General features: G+C 33.3%; 1 protein-coding gene across 1 annotated transcript in view; it reads right to left on the minus strand.

The window, feature by feature from the left end:
- LOC138336495 (fibropellin-1-like) overlaps nucleotides 1–20,994 on the minus strand; it is an 81,142-nt gene that overhangs the window by 14,658 nt on the left and 45,490 nt on the right. The window contains exons 18-26 of the mRNA XM_069285993.1: nucleotides 17,604–17,717; nucleotides 16,704–16,817; nucleotides 15,041–15,154; nucleotides 14,143–14,256; nucleotides 13,233–13,346; nucleotides 12,240–12,353; nucleotides 1,512–1,625; nucleotides 1,143–1,234; nucleotides 144–252 (exon numbers count right to left, since the gene is read on the minus strand). Of these exons, the coding sequence (XP_069142094.1) occupies nucleotides 144–252; nucleotides 1,143–1,234; nucleotides 1,512–1,625; nucleotides 12,240–12,353; nucleotides 13,233–13,346; nucleotides 14,143–14,256; nucleotides 15,041–15,154; nucleotides 16,704–16,817; nucleotides 17,604–17,717 (999 nt within the window). The remainder of the gene's footprint in view (nucleotides 1–143; nucleotides 253–1,142; nucleotides 1,235–1,511; nucleotides 1,626–12,239; nucleotides 12,354–13,232; nucleotides 13,347–14,142; nucleotides 14,257–15,040; nucleotides 15,155–16,703; nucleotides 16,818–17,603; nucleotides 17,718–20,994) is intronic.

Here is a 20,994-nt window from a genome sequence, read left to right on the forward strand (position 1 = left end):
TTTGAACCACTTGGAACACATCTTGGTCAGCCTGGACATATGAAAATATACATAATGCAAATGCAACACATAAAAATAATCCTAAAATTAAAAACAAAAAGAAATAAACAACAACATTTAGTTCGTGTACTTAGGACACATACCAGTAGCCAGATCTGCAACTTGCACAGCAAATCCGTAACGTCTATCTGCTTTCGTAGATAGATAGTAGTCTCCCTCCTTCGCCTCACTTGGTCCGCCCTCTAAACCTCCCTTAATAAATTAACAATGGTTTCCCTATCATTATACATACGTGTAGATATTAATTTTATACAAAGAAATAACACGTTTTTTTAAATAGTACAGCTTTTTTGTCTATTATTTCTATCGTGGTTATGAAACTATCCTGATAATTTCAGTTGGCAGGCCTCCGAACAATATTTCACGACTGTTTCAATACTGTTCCGTTGTATACATATTATAGTTATCTCTCATTGCGGTAGGTATCGAATGTGACATCGTCATTTAATGAGCAAATTATATGTTGTTTGTCATGGAAAAAGTTATGTAGCACTCCCAAAAACATGACGTACATATTTAACAAACAATAGTAGTTACTCTTAGACTGTAATATGATATTACAGAATAGATCAACTTCGATAAATGAAATATGTAGAAAAGCAGTCTTGTGTTCTTCATTACTGTCGGTCTACTGTCGTCATGAGAGTAAACACATAACCATAATTTGTGTTCATTGCATCATATCTGTGTTTACCTTAGAACACACTGATTACATTTGAGAGAGAAAGACATTTCTCAATATCACAACAGATTCTCACTATGATGTTATTTTCGTATCTGACACATTCAAGACTTTATGGCCTATAACACTCTTGTAGAGAATCTATCTTACTCAAATCAAGAGGTATTGGACTTCAGTGTCACGTGGTGATAACTTTGTAGCAATTCCTTTGTTTTTATTTGGTTAAATATTCAAAGTCCTAAACCGTTTGATAAATTAAAGTAAAGGTTTACATGTCAAATAAAGAATCCTGAAACAAGAATTTTTTAAATTATTAAGCCGTTCAAATAAATATGTTATCAAATACTACGCGAGATTTAGTGTGATATTTTTAGATTGATGAAATGACAAATAAACCCACCTGTGCATTTTCCCATTCATAAAGGTAACTGTCATCATTCTCAAACGGGCATTCTTCCCCCTCTTCAAACTGACATCGTATCGTATCGGCATCTGAAATGAGAGAACACATCTTTTCAAACCGATTCTTATAGAATATAATTAATTAAATAATTTCATCTGTCAAAATATTTTTCCCATACAAATATCTGCCATATAAGAGGTAAATTGGCACATAGTTTCATTGAAATGCCTTGTGTGGTTTAGGAGAAATAGCCTTTTAATCGCTTTGAGATTAAAATTCATCCCTCGACATCAAGTGGAGGCATCTTGTTTCGATAGATTACGTAAATTTACGATACTTATTTATCTTAAATATAAGTTTTTGTACCGTTTGTTTCACAAGTAGTTCCTGTAAAGCCGGCCGCACAATTACAGGTGAATGATGACGGCCCCGAGTTGGTACAAGTTCCATCGTTCTTACATGGCGATAGCGAACATTGATCTAATGAAATGGTAAATATTAACAAATTGTTAGAGTATCAAAATACGTGATTGATTTGAATTATAACATAAAACGTTAATCCAAAAGCTAATAAATGTTTTGGTGTTGCTATAAATACCTTACCTGACCCTGAGAAATGAAATTGCTTGCATATAAAGATCTGTACGGTAAATGAGCAGGTTATTCACAAAAATAAAACTCACAAATAAATCATGTACCTTTACATATGTTTTTGTCGATGCAAAAAAATAGATATCAGCTTCTTTAAGTCATATGTTATGATGTTTGTCCCAACTAAATGTCTTTTGTTTAATGAATAATTAGTGCTTGATATTATGATCATGAAGATGCAAAAACGCTGGAAACGGGACAAACTATCTTTTTCAGCTGTTGTAGGCAGAATAGAACATACAACTAGAACTGACGTTACAAAGGCGAATTTTTTCACTTTTTTTACACCAAGACCATGCCTTCATTACGCGAAAAAGTCAAGCAATTTAGATTTACTCGTTCCAAAATAAATTGCACAAATCTTTACTATATCTATGTAATTGTTACCACGTTTCAGTACTGAAATCTCCCATATGAAAGGACCTGTGGTCATATTAAACGTTTTAAGCAGAAGAGCATCACTCAAAGGAAGACGGAATTATTTTATCCTTATCAATAATGCACGTTTACATTATTAACGACTTTTTGCCACCAAGTTTCTTTATAATGCCTTCTGTGGTTCAGGAGGAGTTGCCTTTTAATCATTTTCATATCAAGATGTATCCCTCGACATGTTCCGACAGATTACGCAAATTTACACCACAGAAACAAAACGAATAAATACAAGTTTTTTTACCGTTTGTTTCACAAGTAGTTCCTGTAAAGCCGGCCGCACAATTACAGGTGAATGATGATGGCTCCGAGTTGGTACAAGTTCCATCGTTCTGACATGGCGATAGCGAACATGGATCTAATTAAATAGTAAATATTAACAAATTGTTAGAGTATCAAAATACGTGATTGATTTGAATTATAAAATAAACATTAATCCAAAAGCTAATAAATGTTTTGGTGTTGCTATAAATACCTTACCTGACCTTGAGAAATGAAATTACATGCATATAAAGATCTGTATGGTAAATGATCAGGTTATTCACAAAAATAAAAATCACAAATAAATCATGTACCTTTACATATGTTTTTTGTAGATGCAAAAAAATAGATATCAGCTTCTTTAAGTCATATGTTATGATGTTTGTCCCAACTAAATGTCTTTTGTTTAAGGAATAATTAGTGCCTGATAATATGATCATGAACATGCAAAAACGCTGGAGACGGGACAAACTATCTTTTTCAGCTGTTGTAGGCAGAATAGAACATACAACTAGAACTGACGTTACAGAGGCGAATTTTTTCACTTTTTTTTTACACCAAGACCATGCCTTCATTCAGCGAAAAAGTCAAGCAATTTAGATTTACTCGTTCAAACATCAATTGCACACATCTTTACTATATCTATGTAATTGTTACCACGTTTCAGTACTGAAATATCCCATACGAAAGGACCTGTGGTCATATTAAACGTTTTAAGCAGAAGAGCAGAAAATGCCTTCGGTGGTTCAGGAGGAGTTGTCTTTTAATCTTTTTCATATCAAGATGTATCCCTCGACATGCGGCGGATGTATCTTGTTCCGACAGATTACGCAATTCAAACCACAGAAACAAAACGAATTGATCTTAAATATAATTTTTTTTACCGTTTGTTTCACAAGTATTTCCTGTAAAGCCGGCCGCACAATTACAGGTGAATGATGATGGCCCCGAGTTGGTACAAGTTCCATCGTTCTGACATGGCGATAGCGAACATTGATCTAATGAAATAGTAAATATTAACAAATTGTTAGAGTATCAAAATACGTGATTGATTTGAATTATAAAATAAACATTAATCCAAAAGCTAATAAATGTTTTGGTGTTGCTATAAATACCTTACCTGACCGTGAGAAATGAAATTACTTGCATATAAAGATCTGTATGGTAAATGATCAGGTTATTCACAAAAATAAAACTCACAAATAAATCAGGGACCTTTACATATGTTTTTGTCGATGCAAAAAAATAGATATCAACTTCTTTAAGTCATATGTTATGATGTTTTGTCCCAACTAAATGACTTTTGTTTAAAGAATAAATAGTGCCTGATATTATGATCATGAAGATGCAAAAACGCTGGAGACGGGACAATCTATCTTTTTCAGCTGTTGTAGGCAGAATAGAACATACAACTAGAACTGACGTTAGAGAGGCGATTTGTTTTCACTTTTTTTTACACCAAGACCATGTCTTTATTCCGCAAAAAAGTAAACCAATTTAGATTTTACTCGTTCCAAAATGAATTAAACACATCATTACTATATGTAATTGTTACCACGTTTCAGTACTGAAATCTCCCATATGAAAGGACCTGTGGTCATATTAAACGTTTTAAGCAGAAGAGCATCACTCAAAGGAAGACGGAATTATTGTGTTCCTTATCAATAATGCACGTTTACATTATTAACGGCTTTTTGCCACCAAGTTTCTTTGAAATGCATTCTGTGGTTCAGGAGGAGTTGCCTTTTAATCATTTTCATATCAAGATGTATCCCTGGACATGCGGCGGATGTATCTTGTTCCGACAGATTACGCAAATTTACACCACAGAAACAAAACGAATTTATCTTAAATATAAGTTTTTTTACCGTTTGTTTCACAAGTAGTTCCTGTAAAGCCGGCCGCACAATTACAGGTGAATGATGATGGCCCCGAGTTGGTACAAGTTCCATCGTTCTGACATGGCGATAGCGAACATTGATCTAATGAAATAGTAAATATTAACAAATTGTTAGAGTATCAAAATACGTGATTGATTTGAATTATAAAATAAACATTAATCCAAAAACTAATAAATGTTTTGGTGTTGCTATAAATACCTTACCTGACCTTGAGAAATGAAATTACATGCATATAAAGATCTGTATTGTAAATGATCAGGTTATTCACAAAAATAAAACTCACAAATAAATCATGTACCTTTACATATGTTTTTTGTAGATGCAAAAAAAAAAGATATCGGCTTCTTTAAGTCATATGTTATGATGTTTGTCTCAAGTAAATGTCTTTTGTTTAATGAATAATTAGTGCCTGATATTATGATCATGAAGATGCAAAAACGCTGGAGACGGGACAAACTATCTTTTAGAGCTGTTGTAGGCAGAATAGAACATACAACTAGAACTGACGTTACAGAGGCGAATTTTTTCACTTTTTTTTACACCAAGACCATGCCTTCATTCAGCGAAAAAGTCAAGCAATTTAGATTTACTCGTTCCAAAATAAATTAAACACATCATTACAATATGTAATTGTTACCACGTTTCAGTACTGAAAATCTCCCATATGAAAGGACCTCTGGTCATATTAAACGTTTTAAGCAGAAGAGCATCACTCAAAGGAAGACGGAATTATTGTGTTCCTTATCAATAATGCACGTTTACATTATTAACGACTTTTTGCCACCAAGTTTCTTTATAATGCCTTCTGTGGTTCAGGAGGAGTTGCATTTTAATCTTTTTCATATCAAGATGTATCCCTGGACATGCGGCGGATGTATCTTGTTCCGACAGATTACGCAAATTTACACCACAGAAACAAAACGAATTTATCTTAAATATAAGTTTTTTTTACCGTTTGTTTCACAAGTAGTTCCTGTAAAGCCGGCCGCACAATTACAGGTGAATGATGATGGCCCCGAGTTGGTACAAGTTCCATCGTTCTGACATGGCGATAGCGAACATTGATCTAATGAAATAGTAAATATTAACAAATTGTTAGAGTATCAAAATACGTGATTGATTTGAATTATAAAATAAACATTAATCCAAAAGCTAATAAATGTTTTGGTGTTGCTATAAATACCTTACCTGACCGTGAGAAATAAAATTACTTGCATATAAAGATCTGTTTGGTAAATGATCAGGTTATTCACAAAAATAAAACTCACAAATAAATCAGGGACATTTACATATGTTTTTGTCGATGCAAAAAAATAGATATCAACTTCTTTAAGTCATATGTTATAATGTTTTGTCCCAACTAAATGACTTTTGTTTAAAGAATAAATAGTGCCTGATATTATGATCATGAAGATGCAAAAACACTGGAGACGGGACAATCTACCTTTTTCAGTTTTTGTAGGCAGAATAGAACATACAACTAGAACTGACGTTTCAGAGGCGATTTGTTTTCACTTTTTTTTACACCAAGACCATGCCTTCATTCCGCGAAAAAGTCAAGCAATTTAGATTTACTCGTTCCAAAATGAATTAAACACATCATTACTATATGTAATTGTTACCACGTTTCAGTACTGAAATCTCCCATATGAAAGGACCTGTGGTCATATTAAACGTTTTAAGCAGAAGAGCATCACTCAAAGGAAGACGGAATTATTTTATCCTTATCAATAATGCACGTTTACATTATTAACGGCTTTTTGCCACCAAGTTTCTTTATAATGCCTTCTGTGGTTCAGGAGGAGTTGCCTTTTAATCTTTTTCATATCAAGATGTATCCCTCGACATGCGGCGGATGTATCTTGTTCCGACAGATTACGCAATTCAAACCACAGAAACAAAACGAATTGATCTTAAATATAATTTTTTTTACCGTTTGTTTCACAAGTATTTCCTGTAAAGCCGGCCGCACAATTACAGGTGAATGATGATGGCCCCGAGTTGGTACAAGTTCCATCGTTCTGACATGGCGATAGCGAACATTGATCTAATGAAATAGTAAATATTAACAAATTGTTAGAGTATCAAAATACGTGATTGATTTGAATTATAAAATAAACATTAATCCAAAAGCTAATAAATGTTTTGGTGTTGCTATAAATACCTTACCTGACCGTGAGAAATAAAATTACTTGCATATAAAGATCTGTTTGGTAAATGATCAGGTTATTCACAAAAATAAAACTCACAAATAAATCAGGCACCTTTACATATGTTTTTGTCGATGCAAAAAATAGATATCAACTTCTTTAAGTCATATGTTATGATGTTTTGTCCCAACTAAATGACTTTTGTTTAAAGAATAAATAGTGCCTGATATTATGATCATGAAGATGCAAAAACGCTGGAGACGGGACAATCTATCTTTTTCAGCTGTTGTAGGCAGAATAGAACATACAACTAGAACTGACGTTAGAGAGGCGATTTGTTTTCACTTTTTTTACACCAAGACCATGTCTTTATTCCGCAAAAAAGTAAACCAATTTAGATTTTACTCGTTCCAAAATGAATTAAACACATCATTACTATATGTAATTGTTACCACGTTTCAGTACTGAAATCTCCCATATGAAAGGACCTGTGGTCATATTAAACGTTTTAAGCAGAAGAGCATCACTCAAAGGAAGACGGAATTATTGTGTTCCTTATCAATAATGCACGTTTACATTATTAACGGCTTTTTGCCACCAAGTTTCTTTGAAATGCATTCTGTGGTTCAGGAGGAGTTGCCTTTTAATCATTTTCATATCAAGATGTATCCCTCGACATGCGGTGGATGTATCTTGTTCCGACAGATTACGCAAATTTACACCACAGAAACAATACTAATTTATCTTAAATATAAGTTTTTTTTTTACCGTTTGTTTCACAAGTAGTTCCTGTAAAGCCGGCCGCACACAATTACAGGTGAATGATGATGGCCCCGAGTTGGTACAAGTTCCATCGTTCTGACATGGCGATAGCGAACATTGATCTAATGAAATAGTAAATATTAACAAATTGTTAGAGTATCAAAATACGTGATTGATTTGAATTATAAAATAAACATTAATCCAAAAGCTAATAAATGTTTTGGTGTTGCTATAAATACCTTACCTGACCTTGAGAAATGAAATTACATGCATATAAAGATCTGTATTGTAAATGATCAGGTTATTCACAAAAATAAAACTCACAAATAAATCATGTACCTTTACATATGTTTTTTGTAGATGCAAAAAAAAAAGATATCGGCTTCTTTAAGTCATATGTTATGATGTTTGTCTCAAGTAAATGTCTTTTGTTTAATGAATAATTAGTGCCTGATATTATGATCATGAAGATGCAAAAACGCTGGAGACGGGACAAACTATCTTTTTCAGCTGTTGTAGGCAGAATAGAACATACAACTAAAACTGACGTTACAGAGGCGATTTTTTTCACTATTTTTTTAAACCAAGACCATGCCTTCATTCCGCAAAAAAGTCAAGCAATTTAGATTTTACTCGTTCCAAAATAAATTAAACACATCATTACTATATGTAATTGTTACCACGTTTCAGTACTGAAATCTCCCATATGAAAGGACCTGTGGTCACATTAAACGTTTTTAGCTGAAGAGCATCACTCAAAGGAAGACGGAATTATTGTGTTCCTTATCAATAATGCACGTTTACATTATTAACGGCTTTTTGCCACCAAGTTTCTTTGAAATGCATTCTGTGGTTCAGGAGGAGTTGCATTTTAATCTTTTTCATATCAAGATGTATCCCTGGACATGCGGCGGATGTATCTTGTTCCGACAGATTACGCAAATTTACACCACAGAAACAAAACGAATTTATCTTAAATATAAGTTTTTTTTTTACCGTTTGTTTCACAAGTAGTTCCTGTAAAGCCGGCCGCACAATTACAGGTGAATGATGATGGCCCCGAGTTGGTACAAGTTCCATCGTTCAGACATGGCGATAGCGAACATTGATCTAATGAAATAGTAAATATTAACAAATTGTTAGAGTATCAAAATACGTGATTGATTTGAATTATAAAATAAACATTAATCCAAAAGCTAATAAATGTTTTGGTGTTGCTATAAATACCTTACCTGACCGTGAGAAATGAAATTACTTGCATATAAAGATCTGTATGGTAAATGATCAGGTTATTCACAAAAATAAAACTCACAAATAAATCAGGGACCTTTACATATGTTTTTGTCGATGCAAAAAAATAGATATCAACTTCTTTAAGTCATATGTTATGATGTTTTGTCCCAACTAAATGACTTTTGTTTAAAGAATAAATAGTGCCTGATATTATGATCATGAAGATGCAAAAACGCTGGAGACGGGACAATCTATCTTTTTCAGCTGTTGTAGGCAGAATAGAACATACAACTAGAACTGACGTTACAGAGGCGATTTGTTTTCACTTTTTTTTACACCAAGACCATGTCTTTATTCCGCAAAAAAGTATACCAATTTAGATTTTACTCGTTCCAAAATAAATTAAACACATCATTACTATATGTAATTGTTACCACGTTTCAGTACTGAAATCTCCCATATGAAAGGACCTGTGGTCATATTAAACGTTTTAAGCAGAAGAGCATCACTCAAAGGAAGACGGAATTATTTTATCCTTATCAATAATGCACGTTTACATTATTAACGGCTTTTTGCCACCAAGTTTCTTTGAAATGCATTCTGTGGTTCAGGAGGAGTTGCCTTTTAATCATTTTCATATCAAGATGTATCCCTCGACATGCGGCGGATGTATCTTGTTCCGACAGATTACGCAAATTTACACCACAGAAACAAAACGAATTTATCTTAAATATAAGTTTTTTTTACCGTTTGTTTCACAAGTAGTTCCTGTAAAGCCGGCCGCACAATTACAGGTGAATGATGATGGCCCCGAGTTGGTACAAGTTCCATCGTTCTTACATGGCGATAGCGAACACTGATCTAATGAAATAATAAATATTAACAAATTGTTAGAGTATCAAAATACTTGATTGATTTGAATTATAAAATAAACATTAATCCAAAAGCTAATAAATGTTTTGGTGTTGCTATAAATACCTTACCTGACCGTGAGAAATGAAATTACTTGCATATAAAGATCTGTATGGTAAATAATCAGGTTATTCACAAAATTAAAACTCACAAATAAATCAGGGACCTTTACATATGTTTTTGTCGATGCAAAAAAAATAGATATCAGCTTCTTTAAGTCATATGTTATGATGTTTTACCCCAACTAAATGACGTTTGTTTAAAGAATAAATAGTGGCTGATATTATGATCATGAAGATGCAAAAACACTGGAGACGGGACAATCTACCTTTTTCAGCTGTTGTAGGCAGAATAGAACATACAACTAGAACTGACGTTTCAGAGGCGATTTGTTTTCACTTTTTTTTACACCAAGACCATGTCTTTATTCCGCAAAAAAGTAAAGCAATTTAGATTTTACTCGTTCCAAAATGAATTAAACACATCATTACTATATGTAATTGTTACCACGTTTCAGTACTGAAATATCCCATGTGAAAGGACCTGTGGTCATATTAAACGTTTTAAGCAGAAGAGCATCACTCAAAGGAAGACGGAATTATTGTGTTCCTTATCAATAATGCACGTTTACATTATTAACGGCTTTTTGCCACCAAGTTTCTTTATAATGCATTCTGTGGTTCAGGAGAAGTTGCTTTTTAATCATTTTCATATCAAGATGTATCCCTCGACATGCGGCGGATGTATCTTGTTCCGACAGATTACGCAAATTTACACCACAGAAACAATACTAATTTATCTTAAATATAAGTTTTTTTTACCGTTTGTTTCACAAGTAGTTCCTGTAAAGCCGGCCGCACAATTACAGGTGAATGATGATGGCCCCGAGTTGGTACAAGTTCCATCGTTCAGACATGGCGATAGCGAACATTGATCTAATGAAATAGTAAATATTAACAAATTGTTAGAGTATCAAAATACGTGATTGATTTGAATTATAACATAAAACATTAATCCAAAAGCTAATAAATGTTTTGGTGTTGCTATAAATACCTTACCTGACCGTGAGAAATGAAATTACTTGCATATAAAGATCTGTATGGTAAATGATCAGGTTATTCACAAAAATAAAACTCACAAATAAATCAGGGACCTTTACATATGTTTTTGTCGATGCAAAAAAATAGATATCAACTTCTTTAAGTCATATGTTATGATGTTTTGTCCCAACTAAATGACTTTTGTTTAAAGAATAAATAGTGCCTGATATTATGATCATGAAGATGCAAAAACGCTGGAGACGGGACAATCTATCTTTTTCAGCTGTTGTAGGCAGAATAGAACATACAACTAGAACTGACGTTAGAGAGGCGATTTGTTTTCACTTTTTTTTTCCACCAAGACCATGTCTTTATTCCGCAAAAAAGTATACCAATTTAGATTTTACTCGTTCCAAAATAAATTAAACACATCATTACTATATGTAATTGTTACCACGTTTCAGTACTGAAATCTCCCATATGAAAGGACCTGTGGTCATATTAAACGTTTTAAGCAGAAGAGCATCACTCAAAGGAAGACGGAATTATTGTGTTCCTTATCAATAATGCACGTTTACATTATTAACGGCTTTTTGCCACCAAGTTTCTTTGAAATGCATTCTGTGGTTCAGGAGGAGTTGCCTTTTAATCTTTTTCATATCAAGATGTATCCCTGGACATGCGGCGGATGTATCTTGTTCCGACAGATTACGCAAATTTACACCACAGAAACAAAACGAATTTATCTTAAATATAAGTTTTTTTTACCGTTTGTTTCACAAGTAGTTCCTGTAAAGCCGGCCGCACAATTACAGGTGAATGATGATGGCCCCGAGTTGGTACAAGTTCCATCGTTCTGACATGGCGATAGCGAACATTGATCTAATGAAATAGTAAATATTAACAAATTGTTAGAGTATCAAAATACGTGATTGATTTGAATTATAAAATAAACATTAATCCAAAAGCTAATAAATGTTTTGGTGTTGCTATAAATACCTTACCTGACCGTGAGAAATGAAATTACTTGCATATAAAGATCTGTATGGTAAATGATCAGGTTATTCACAAAAATAAAACTCACAAATAAATCAGGGACATTTACATATGTTTTTGTCGATGCAAAAAATAGATATCAACTTCTTTAAGTCATATGTTATGATGTTTTGTCCCAACTAAATAACTTTTTTTTAAAGAATAAATAGTGCCTGATATTATGATCATGAAGATGCAAAAACGCTGGAGACGGGACAATCTATCTTTTTCAGCTGTTGTATGCAGAATAGAACATACAACTAGAACTGACGTTACAGAGGCGATTTGTTTTCACTTTTTTTTACACCAAGACCATGTCTTTATTCCGCAAAAAAGTATACCAATTTAGATTTTACTCGTTCCAAAATAAATTAAACACATCATTACTATATGTAATTGTTACCACGTTTCAGTACTGAAATCTCCCATATGAAAGGACCTGTGGTCATATTAAACGTTTTAAGCAGAAGAGCATCACTCAAAGGAAGACGGAATTATTTTATCCTTATCAATAATGCACGTTTACATTATTAACGACTTTTTGCCACCAAGTTTCTTTGAAATGCATTCTGTGGTTCAGGAGGAGTTGCCTTTTAATCATTTTCATATCAAGATGTATCCCTCGACATGCGGTGGATGTATCTTGTTCCGACAGATTACGCAAATTTACACCACAGAAACAATACTAATTTATCTTAAATATAAGTTTTTTTTTACCGTTTGTTTCACAAGTAGTTCCTGTAAAGCCGGCCGCACAATTACAGGTGAATGATGATGGCCCCGAGTTGGTACAAGTTCCATCGTTCTTACATGGCGATAGCGAACACTGATCTAATGAAATAATAAATATTAACAAATTGTTAGAGTATCAAAATACTTGATTGATTTGAATTATAAAATAAACATTAATCCAAAAGCTAATAAATGTTTTGGTGTTGCTATAAATACCTTACCTGACCGTGAGAAATGAAATTACTTGCATATAAAGATCTGTATGGTAAATAATCAGGTTATTCACAAAATTAAAACTCACAAATAAATCAGGGACCTTTACATATGTTTTTGTCGATGCAAAAAAAATAGATATCAGCTTCTTTAAGTCATATGTTATGATGTTTTACCCCAACTAAATGACGTTTGTTTAAAGAATAAATAGTGGCTGATATTATGATCATGAAGATGCAAAAACACTGGAGACGGGACAAATCTATCTTTTTCAGCTGTTGTAGGCAGAATAGGACATACAACTAGAACTGACGTTACAGAGGCGAATTTTTTCACTATTGTTTTTACACCAAGACCATGCCTTCATTCCGCAAAAAAGTCAAGCAATTTAGATTTACTCGTTTCAAAATAAATTGCACACATCTTTACTATATCTTTGTAATTGTTACCACGTTTCAGTACTGAAATCTCCCATATGAATGGACCTGTGGTCACATTAAACGTTTTTAGCTGAAGAGCATCACTCAAAGGAAGACGGAATTATTGTGTTCCTTATCAATAATGCACGTTTACATTATTAACGGCTTTTTGCCACCAAGTTTCTTTGAAATGCATTCTGTGGTTCAGGAGGAGTTGCCTTTTAATCATTTTCATATCAAGATGTATCCCTCGACATGCGGCGGATGTATCTTGTTCCGACAGATTACGCAAATTTACACCACAGAAACAATACTAATTTATCTTAAATATAAGTTTTTTTTTTACCGTTTGTTTCACAAGTAGTTCCTGTAAAGCCGGCCGCACAATTACAGGTGAATGATGATGGCCCCGAGTTGGTACAAGTTCCATCGTTCTTACATGGCGATAGCGAACATTGATCTAATGAAATAGTAAATATTAACAAATTGTTAGAGTATCAAAATACGTGATTGATTTGAATTATAACATAAAACATTAATCCAAATGGAAAACTAATAAATGTTTTGGTGTTGCTATAAATACCTTACCTGACCGTGAGAAATGAAATTACTTGCATATAAAGATCTGTATGGTAAATGATCAGGTTATTCACAAAAATAAAACTCACAAATAAATCATGGACCTTTACATATGTTTTTGTCGAAGCAACAAAAAATAGATATCAGCTTCTTTAAGTCATATGTTATGATGTTTTGTCCCAACTAAATGTCTTTTGTTTAAATGAATAATTAGTGCCTGATATTATGATCATGAAGATGCAAAAACGCTGGAGACGGGACAAACTATCTTTTTCAGCTGTTGTAGGCAGAATAGAACATACAACTAGAACTGACGTTACAGAGGCGATTTTTTTTTCACTTTTTTTTACACCAAGACCATGCCTTCATTCGCGCAAAAAAGTCAAGCAATTTAAATTTTACTCGTTCCAAAAAAAATAACACTCATCTTTACTATATGTAATTGTTAACACGTTTCAGTACTGAAATCTCCCATATGAAATGACCTGTGGTCATATTAAACGTTTTAAGCAGAAGAGCAGAAAATGCCTTCTGTGGTTCAGGAGGAGTTGCCTATTAATCATTTTCATATCCAGATGTATCCCTCGACATGCGGCGGATGTATCTTGTTCCGACAGATTATGCAAATTTACACTACAGAAACAATACTTATTTATTTTAAATATAAGTTTTTTTACCGTTTGTTTCACAAGTAGTTCCTGTAAAGCCGGCCGCACAATTACAGGTGAATGATGATGGCCCCGAGTTGGTACAAGTTCCATCGTTCTTACATGGCGATAGCGAACATTGATCTAATGAAATAGTAAATATCAACACATTGTTAGAGTATCAAAATACGTGATTGGTTTGAATTATAACATAAAACATTAATCCAAAAGCTAATAAATGTTTTGGTGTTGCTATAAATACCTTACCTGACCGTGAGAAATGAAATTACTTGCATATAAAGATCGGTATGGTAAATGATCAGGTTATTCACAAAAATAAAACTCACAAATAAATCATGGACCTTTACATATGTTTTTGTCGAAGCAACAAAATAGATATCAACTTCTTTAAGTCATATGTCATGATGTTTTGTCCCAACTAAATGTCTTTTGTTTAATGAATAATTAGTGCCTGATATTATGATCATGAAGGTGCAAAAACGCTGTAGACGGGACAAACTATCTTTTTCAGCTGTTGTAGGCAGAATAGAACATATTACTAGAACTGACGTTACAGATGCGATTTTTTTCACTTTTTTTTACACCAAGACCATGCCTTCATTACGCGAAAAAGTCAAGCAATTTAAATTTACTCGTTCCAAAATAAATTGCACAAATCTTTACTATATGTTATTTTTAACACGTTTCAGTACTGAAATCTCCCATATGAAATGACCTGTGGTCATATTAAACGTTTTAAGCAGAAGATCAGAAAATGCCTTCTGTGGTTCAGGAGGAGTTGCCTATTAATCATTTTCATATCCAGATGTATCCCTCGACATGCGGCGGATGTATCTTGTTCCGACAGATTATGCAAATTTACACTACAGAAACAACACTTATATATTTTAAATATAAGTTTTTTTACCGTTTGTTTCACAAGTAGTTCCTGTAAAGCCGGCCGCACAATTACAGGTGAATGATGATGGCCCCGAGTTGGTACAAGTTCCATCGTTCTTACATGGCGATAGCGAACATTGATCTAATGAAATAGTAAATATTAACAAATTGTTAGAGTATCAAAATACGTGATTTTGAATTATAACATAAAACATTAATCCAAAAGCTAATAAATGTTTTGGTGTTGCTATAAATACCTTACCTGACCTTGAGAAATGAAATTGCTTGCATGTAAAGATCTATATGGGTAAATGATCAGGTTATTCACAAAAATAAAAATCACAAATAAATCATGTACCTTTAGATATGTTTTTGTCGATGCAAAAAAAATAGATATCAACTTCTTTAAGTCATATGTCATGATGTTTTGTCCCAACTAAAAGTCTTTTGTTTAATGAATAATTAGTGCCTGATATTATGATCATGAAGGTGCAAAAACGCTGTAGACGGGACAAACTATCTTTTTCAACTGTTGTCGGCAGAATAGAACATATAACTAGAACTGACGTTACAGAGGCGATTTTTTTTTCACTTTTTTTTACACCAAGACCATGCCTTCATTACGCGAAAAAGTCAAGCAATTTAAATTTACTCGTTCCAAAATAAATTGCACACATCTTTACTATATGTTATTTTTAACACGTTTCAGTACTGAAATCTCCCATATGAAATGACCTGTGGTCATATTAAACGTTTTAAGCAGAAGATCAGAAAATGCCTTCTGTGGTTCAGGAGGAGTTGCCTTTTAATCATTTTCATATCCAGATGTATCCCTCGACATGCGGCGGATGTATCTTGTTCCGACAGATTAGTGCAAATTTACACTACAGAAACAACACTTATTTATTTTAAATATAAGTTTTTTTACCGTTTGTTTCACAAGTAGTTCCTGTAAAGCCGGCCGCACAATTACAGGTGAATGATGATGGCCCCGAGTTGGTACAAGTTCCATCGCGATGCGACATTGATACATGGCGATAGCGAACATTGATCTAAACAAAAAAAGTAAATATACTAACGAGAAAATTGCTTGCATGTAAGATTATATGATGATCAGGTATTACAAAAATAAAAATATCTTAGATTGTTTTTGTCGATGAAACAACTTCTTTAAGTCATATGTATGATGTTTTGTCCCAACTAAATGTCTTTTGTTTAATGAATAATTAGTGCCTATATATGATCTGAAGGTGCAAAAACGCTGTAGACGGGATAAACTAAATCTTTTCGGCTGTTGTAGGCAGAATAGAACATACAACTAGAACTGACGTTACAGAGGCGATTTGTTTTCACTATTATTTTTCACCAACACCATGCCTTCATCCCGCGAAAGAGTCAAGCAATTTAGATTTTACTCGTTCCAAAATAAATTACACACATCGTTACTATATGTAATTGTTAACACGTTTCAGTACTGAAATCTCCCATATGAAATGACCTGTGGTCATATTAAACGTTTTAAGCAGAAGAGCAGAAAATGCCTTCTGTGGTTCAGGAGGAGTTGCCTTTTAATCTTTTTCATATCAAGATGTATCCCTCGACCTGCGGCGGATGTATCTTGTTCCGACAGATTATGCAAATTTACACCACAGAAACAATACTTATTTGTTTTAAATATAAGTTTTTTTTACCGTTTGTTTCACAAGTAGTTCCTGTAAAGCCGGCCGCACAATTACAGGTGAATGATGATGGCCCCGAGTTGGTACAAGTTCCATCGTTCTTACATGGCGATAGCGAACATTGACCTAATGAAATAGTAAATATCAACACATTGTTAGAGTATCAAAATACGTGATTGATTTGAATTATAACATAAAACATTAATCCAAAAGCTAATAAATGTTTTAGTGTTGCTATAAATACCTGACCTGACCTTGAGAAATGAAATTGCTTGCATGTAAAGATCTATATGGTAAATGATCAGGTTATTCACAAAAATAAAAATCACAAATAAATCATGTACCTTTAGATATGTTTTTGTCGATGCAAAAAAAATAGATATCAACTTCTTTAAGTCATATGTCATGATGTTTTGTCCCAACTAAAAGTCTTTTGTTTAATGAATAATTAGTGCCTGATATTATGATCATGAAGGTGCAAAAACGCTGTAGACGGGACAAACTATCTTTTTCAACTGTTGTCGGCAGAATAGAACATATTACTAGAACTGACGTTACAGATGCGATTTTTTTCACTTTTTTTTACACCAAGACCATGCCTTCATTACGCGAAAAAGTCAAGCAATTTAAATTTACTCGTTCCAAAATAAATTGCACACATCTTTACTATATGTTATTTTTAACACGTTTCAGTACTGAAATCTCCCATATGAAATGACCTGTGGTCATATTAAACGTTTTAAGCAGAAGATCAGAAAATGCCTTCTGTGGTTCAGGAGGAGTTGCCTTTTAATCATTTTCATATCCAGATGTATCCCTCGACATGCGGCGGATGTATCTTGTTCCGACAGATTATGCAAATTTACACTACAGAAACAACACTTATTTATTTTAAATATAAGTTTTTTTTACCGTTTGTTTCACAAGTAGTTCCTGTAAAGCCGGCCGCACAATTACAGGTGAATGATGATGGCCCCGAGTTGGTACAAGTTCCATCGTTCTTACATGGCGATAGCGAACATTGATCTAATGAAATAGTAAATATCAACACATTGTTAGAGTATCAAAATACGTGATTGATTTGAATTATAACATAAAACATTAATCCAAAAGCTAATAAATGTTTTAGTGTTGCTATAAATACCTGACCTGACCTTGAGAAATGAAATTGCTTGCATGTAAAGATCTATATGGTAAATGATCAGGTTATTCACAAAAATAAAAATCACAAATAAATCATGTACCTTTAGATATGTTTTTGTCGATGCAAAAAAAAATAGATATCAACTTCTTTAAGTCATATGTAATGATGTTTTGTCCCAACTAAATGTCTTTTGTTTAATGAATAATTAGTGCCTCATATGATGCTGAAGGTGCAAAAACGCTGTAGACGGGACAAACTACCGTATCTTTTTCAGCTGTAGTAGGCAGAATAGGACATACAACTAGAACTGACGTTACAGAGGCGAATTTTTTCACTATTGTTTTTACACCAAGACCATGCCTTCATTCCGCAAAAAAGTCAAGCAATTTAAATTTTACTCGTTCCAAAAAAAATAACACACATCTTTACTATATGTAATTGTTAACACGTTTCAGTACTGAAATCTCCCATATGAAATGACCTGTGGTCATATTAAACTTTTTAGCAGAAGAGCAGAAAATGCCTTCTGTGGTTCAGGAGGAGTTGCCTTTTAATCATTTTCATATCAAGATATATCACTCGACATGCGGTGGATGTATCTTGTTCCGACAGATTACGCAAATTCACACCACAGAAACAATACTAATTTATCTTAAATATAAGTTTTTTTTACCGTTTGTTTCACAAGTAGTTCCTGTAAAGCCGGCCGCACAATTACAGGTGAATGATGATGGCCCCGAGTTGGTACAAGTTCCATCGTTCTTACATGGCGATAGCGAACATTGATCTAATGAAATAGTAAATATTAACAAATTGTTGGCGTATCAAAATACGTGACTCATTTGAATTATAACATAAAACATTAATCCAAAAGCTAATAAATGTTTTGGTGTTGCTATAAATACCTTACCTGACCTGAGAAATGAAATTGCTTGCATATAAAGATCTGTATGGTAAATGATCAGGTTATTCACAAAAATAAAACTCACAAATAAATCATGGACCTTTACATATGTTTTTGTCGAAGCAACAAAATAGATATCAACTTCTTTAAGTCATATGTCATGATGTTTTGTCCCAACGAAATGACTTTTGTTTAATGAATAATTAGTGCCTCATATGATGTCATGAAGGTGCAAAAACGCTGTAGACGGGACAAACTACTATCTTTTTCAGCTGTTGTAGGCAGAATAGAACATACAACTAGAACTGACGTTACAGAGGCGAATTTTTTTCACTATTTTTTTACACCAAGACCATGCCTTCATTACGCGAAAAAGTCAAGCAATTTAAATTTACTCGTTCCAAAATAAATTGCACACATCTTTACTATATGTTATTTTTAACACGTTTCAGTACTGAAATATCCCATATGAAATGACCTGTGGTCATATTAAACGTTTTAAGCAGAAGATCAGAAAATGCCTTCTGTGGTTCAGGAGGAGTTGCCTATTAATCATTTTCATATCCAGATGTATCCCTCGACATGCGGCGGATGTATCTTGTTCCGACAGATTATGCAAATTTACACTACAGAAACAATACTTATTTATTTTAAATATAAGTTTTTTTACCGTTTGTTTCACAAGTAGTTCCTGTAAAGCCGGCCGCACAATTACAGGTGAATGATGATGGCCCCGAGTTGGTACAAGTTCCATCGTTCTTACATGGCGATAGCGAACATTGATCTAATGAAATAGTAAATATTAACAAATTGTTGGCGTATCAAAATACGTGACTCATTTGAATTATAACATAAAACATTAATCCAAAAGCTAATAAATGTTTTGGTGTTGCTATAAATACCTTACCTGACCCTGAAAAATGAAATTACTTGCATATAAAGATCTGTATGGTAAATGATCAGGTTATTCACAAAAATAAAACTCACAAATAAATCATGGACCTTTACATATGTTTTTCTCGAAGCAACAAAATAGATATCAACTTCTTTAAGTCATATGTCATGATGTTTTGTCCCAACTAAATGACTTTTGTTTAATGAATAATTAGTGCCTGATATTATGATCATGAAGGTGCAAAAACGCTGTAGACGGGACAAACTATCTTTTTCAACTGTTGTAGGCAGAATAGAACATATAACTAGAACTGACGTTACAGAGGCGATTTTTTTTTCACTTTTTTTTACACCAAGACCATGCCTTCATTACGCGAAAAAGTCAAGCAATTTAAATTTACTCGTTCCAAAATAAATTGCACACACCTTTACTATATGTTATTTTTAACACGTTTCAGTACTGAAATCTCCCATATGAAATGACCTGTGGTCATATTAAACGTTTTAAGCAGAAGATCAGAAAATGCCTTCTGTGGTTCAGGAGGAGTTGCCTATTAATCATTTTCATATCCAGATGTATCCCTCGACATGCGGCGGATGTATCTTGTTCCGACAGATTATGCAAATTTACACTACAGAAACAATACTTATTTATTTTAAATATAAGTTTTTTTACCGTTTGTTTCACAAGTAGTTCCTGTAAAGCCGGCCGCACAATTACAGGTGAATGATGATGGCCCCGAGTTGGTACAAGTTCCATCGTTCTTACATGGCGATAGCGAACATTGATCTAATGAAATAGTAAATATTAACAAATTGTTGGCGTATCAAAATACGTGACTCATTTGAATTATAACATAAAACATTAATCCAAAAGCTAATAAATGTTTTGGTGTTGCTATAAATACCTTACCTGACCCTGAAAAATGAAATTACTTGCATATAAAGATCTGTATGGTAAATGATCAGGTTATTCACAAAAATAAAACTCACAAATAAATCATGGACCTTTACATATGTTTTTGTCGATGCAAAAAAAATAGATATCAACTTCTTTAAGTCATATGTCATGATGTTTTGTCCCAACTAAAAGTCTTTTGTTTAATGAATAATTAGTGCCTGATATTATGATCATGAAGATGCAAAAACGCTGTAGACGGGACAAACTATCTTTTTCAGCTGTTGTAGGCAGAATAGAACATACAACTAAAACTGACGTTACAGAGGCGATTTTTTTCACTATTTTTTTAAACCAAGACCATGCCTTCATTCCGCAAAAAAGTCAAGCAATTTAAATTTTACTCGTTCCAAAAAAAATAACACTCATCTTTACTATATGTAATTGTTAACACGTTTCAGTA

The sequence above is a fragment of the Argopecten irradians genome, chromosome 12, assembly GCF_041381155.1.
Source record: "Argopecten irradians isolate NY chromosome 12, Ai_NY, whole genome shotgun sequence".
Lineage (NCBI taxonomy): Eukaryota > Metazoa > Mollusca > Bivalvia > Pectinida > Pectinidae > Argopecten > Argopecten irradians.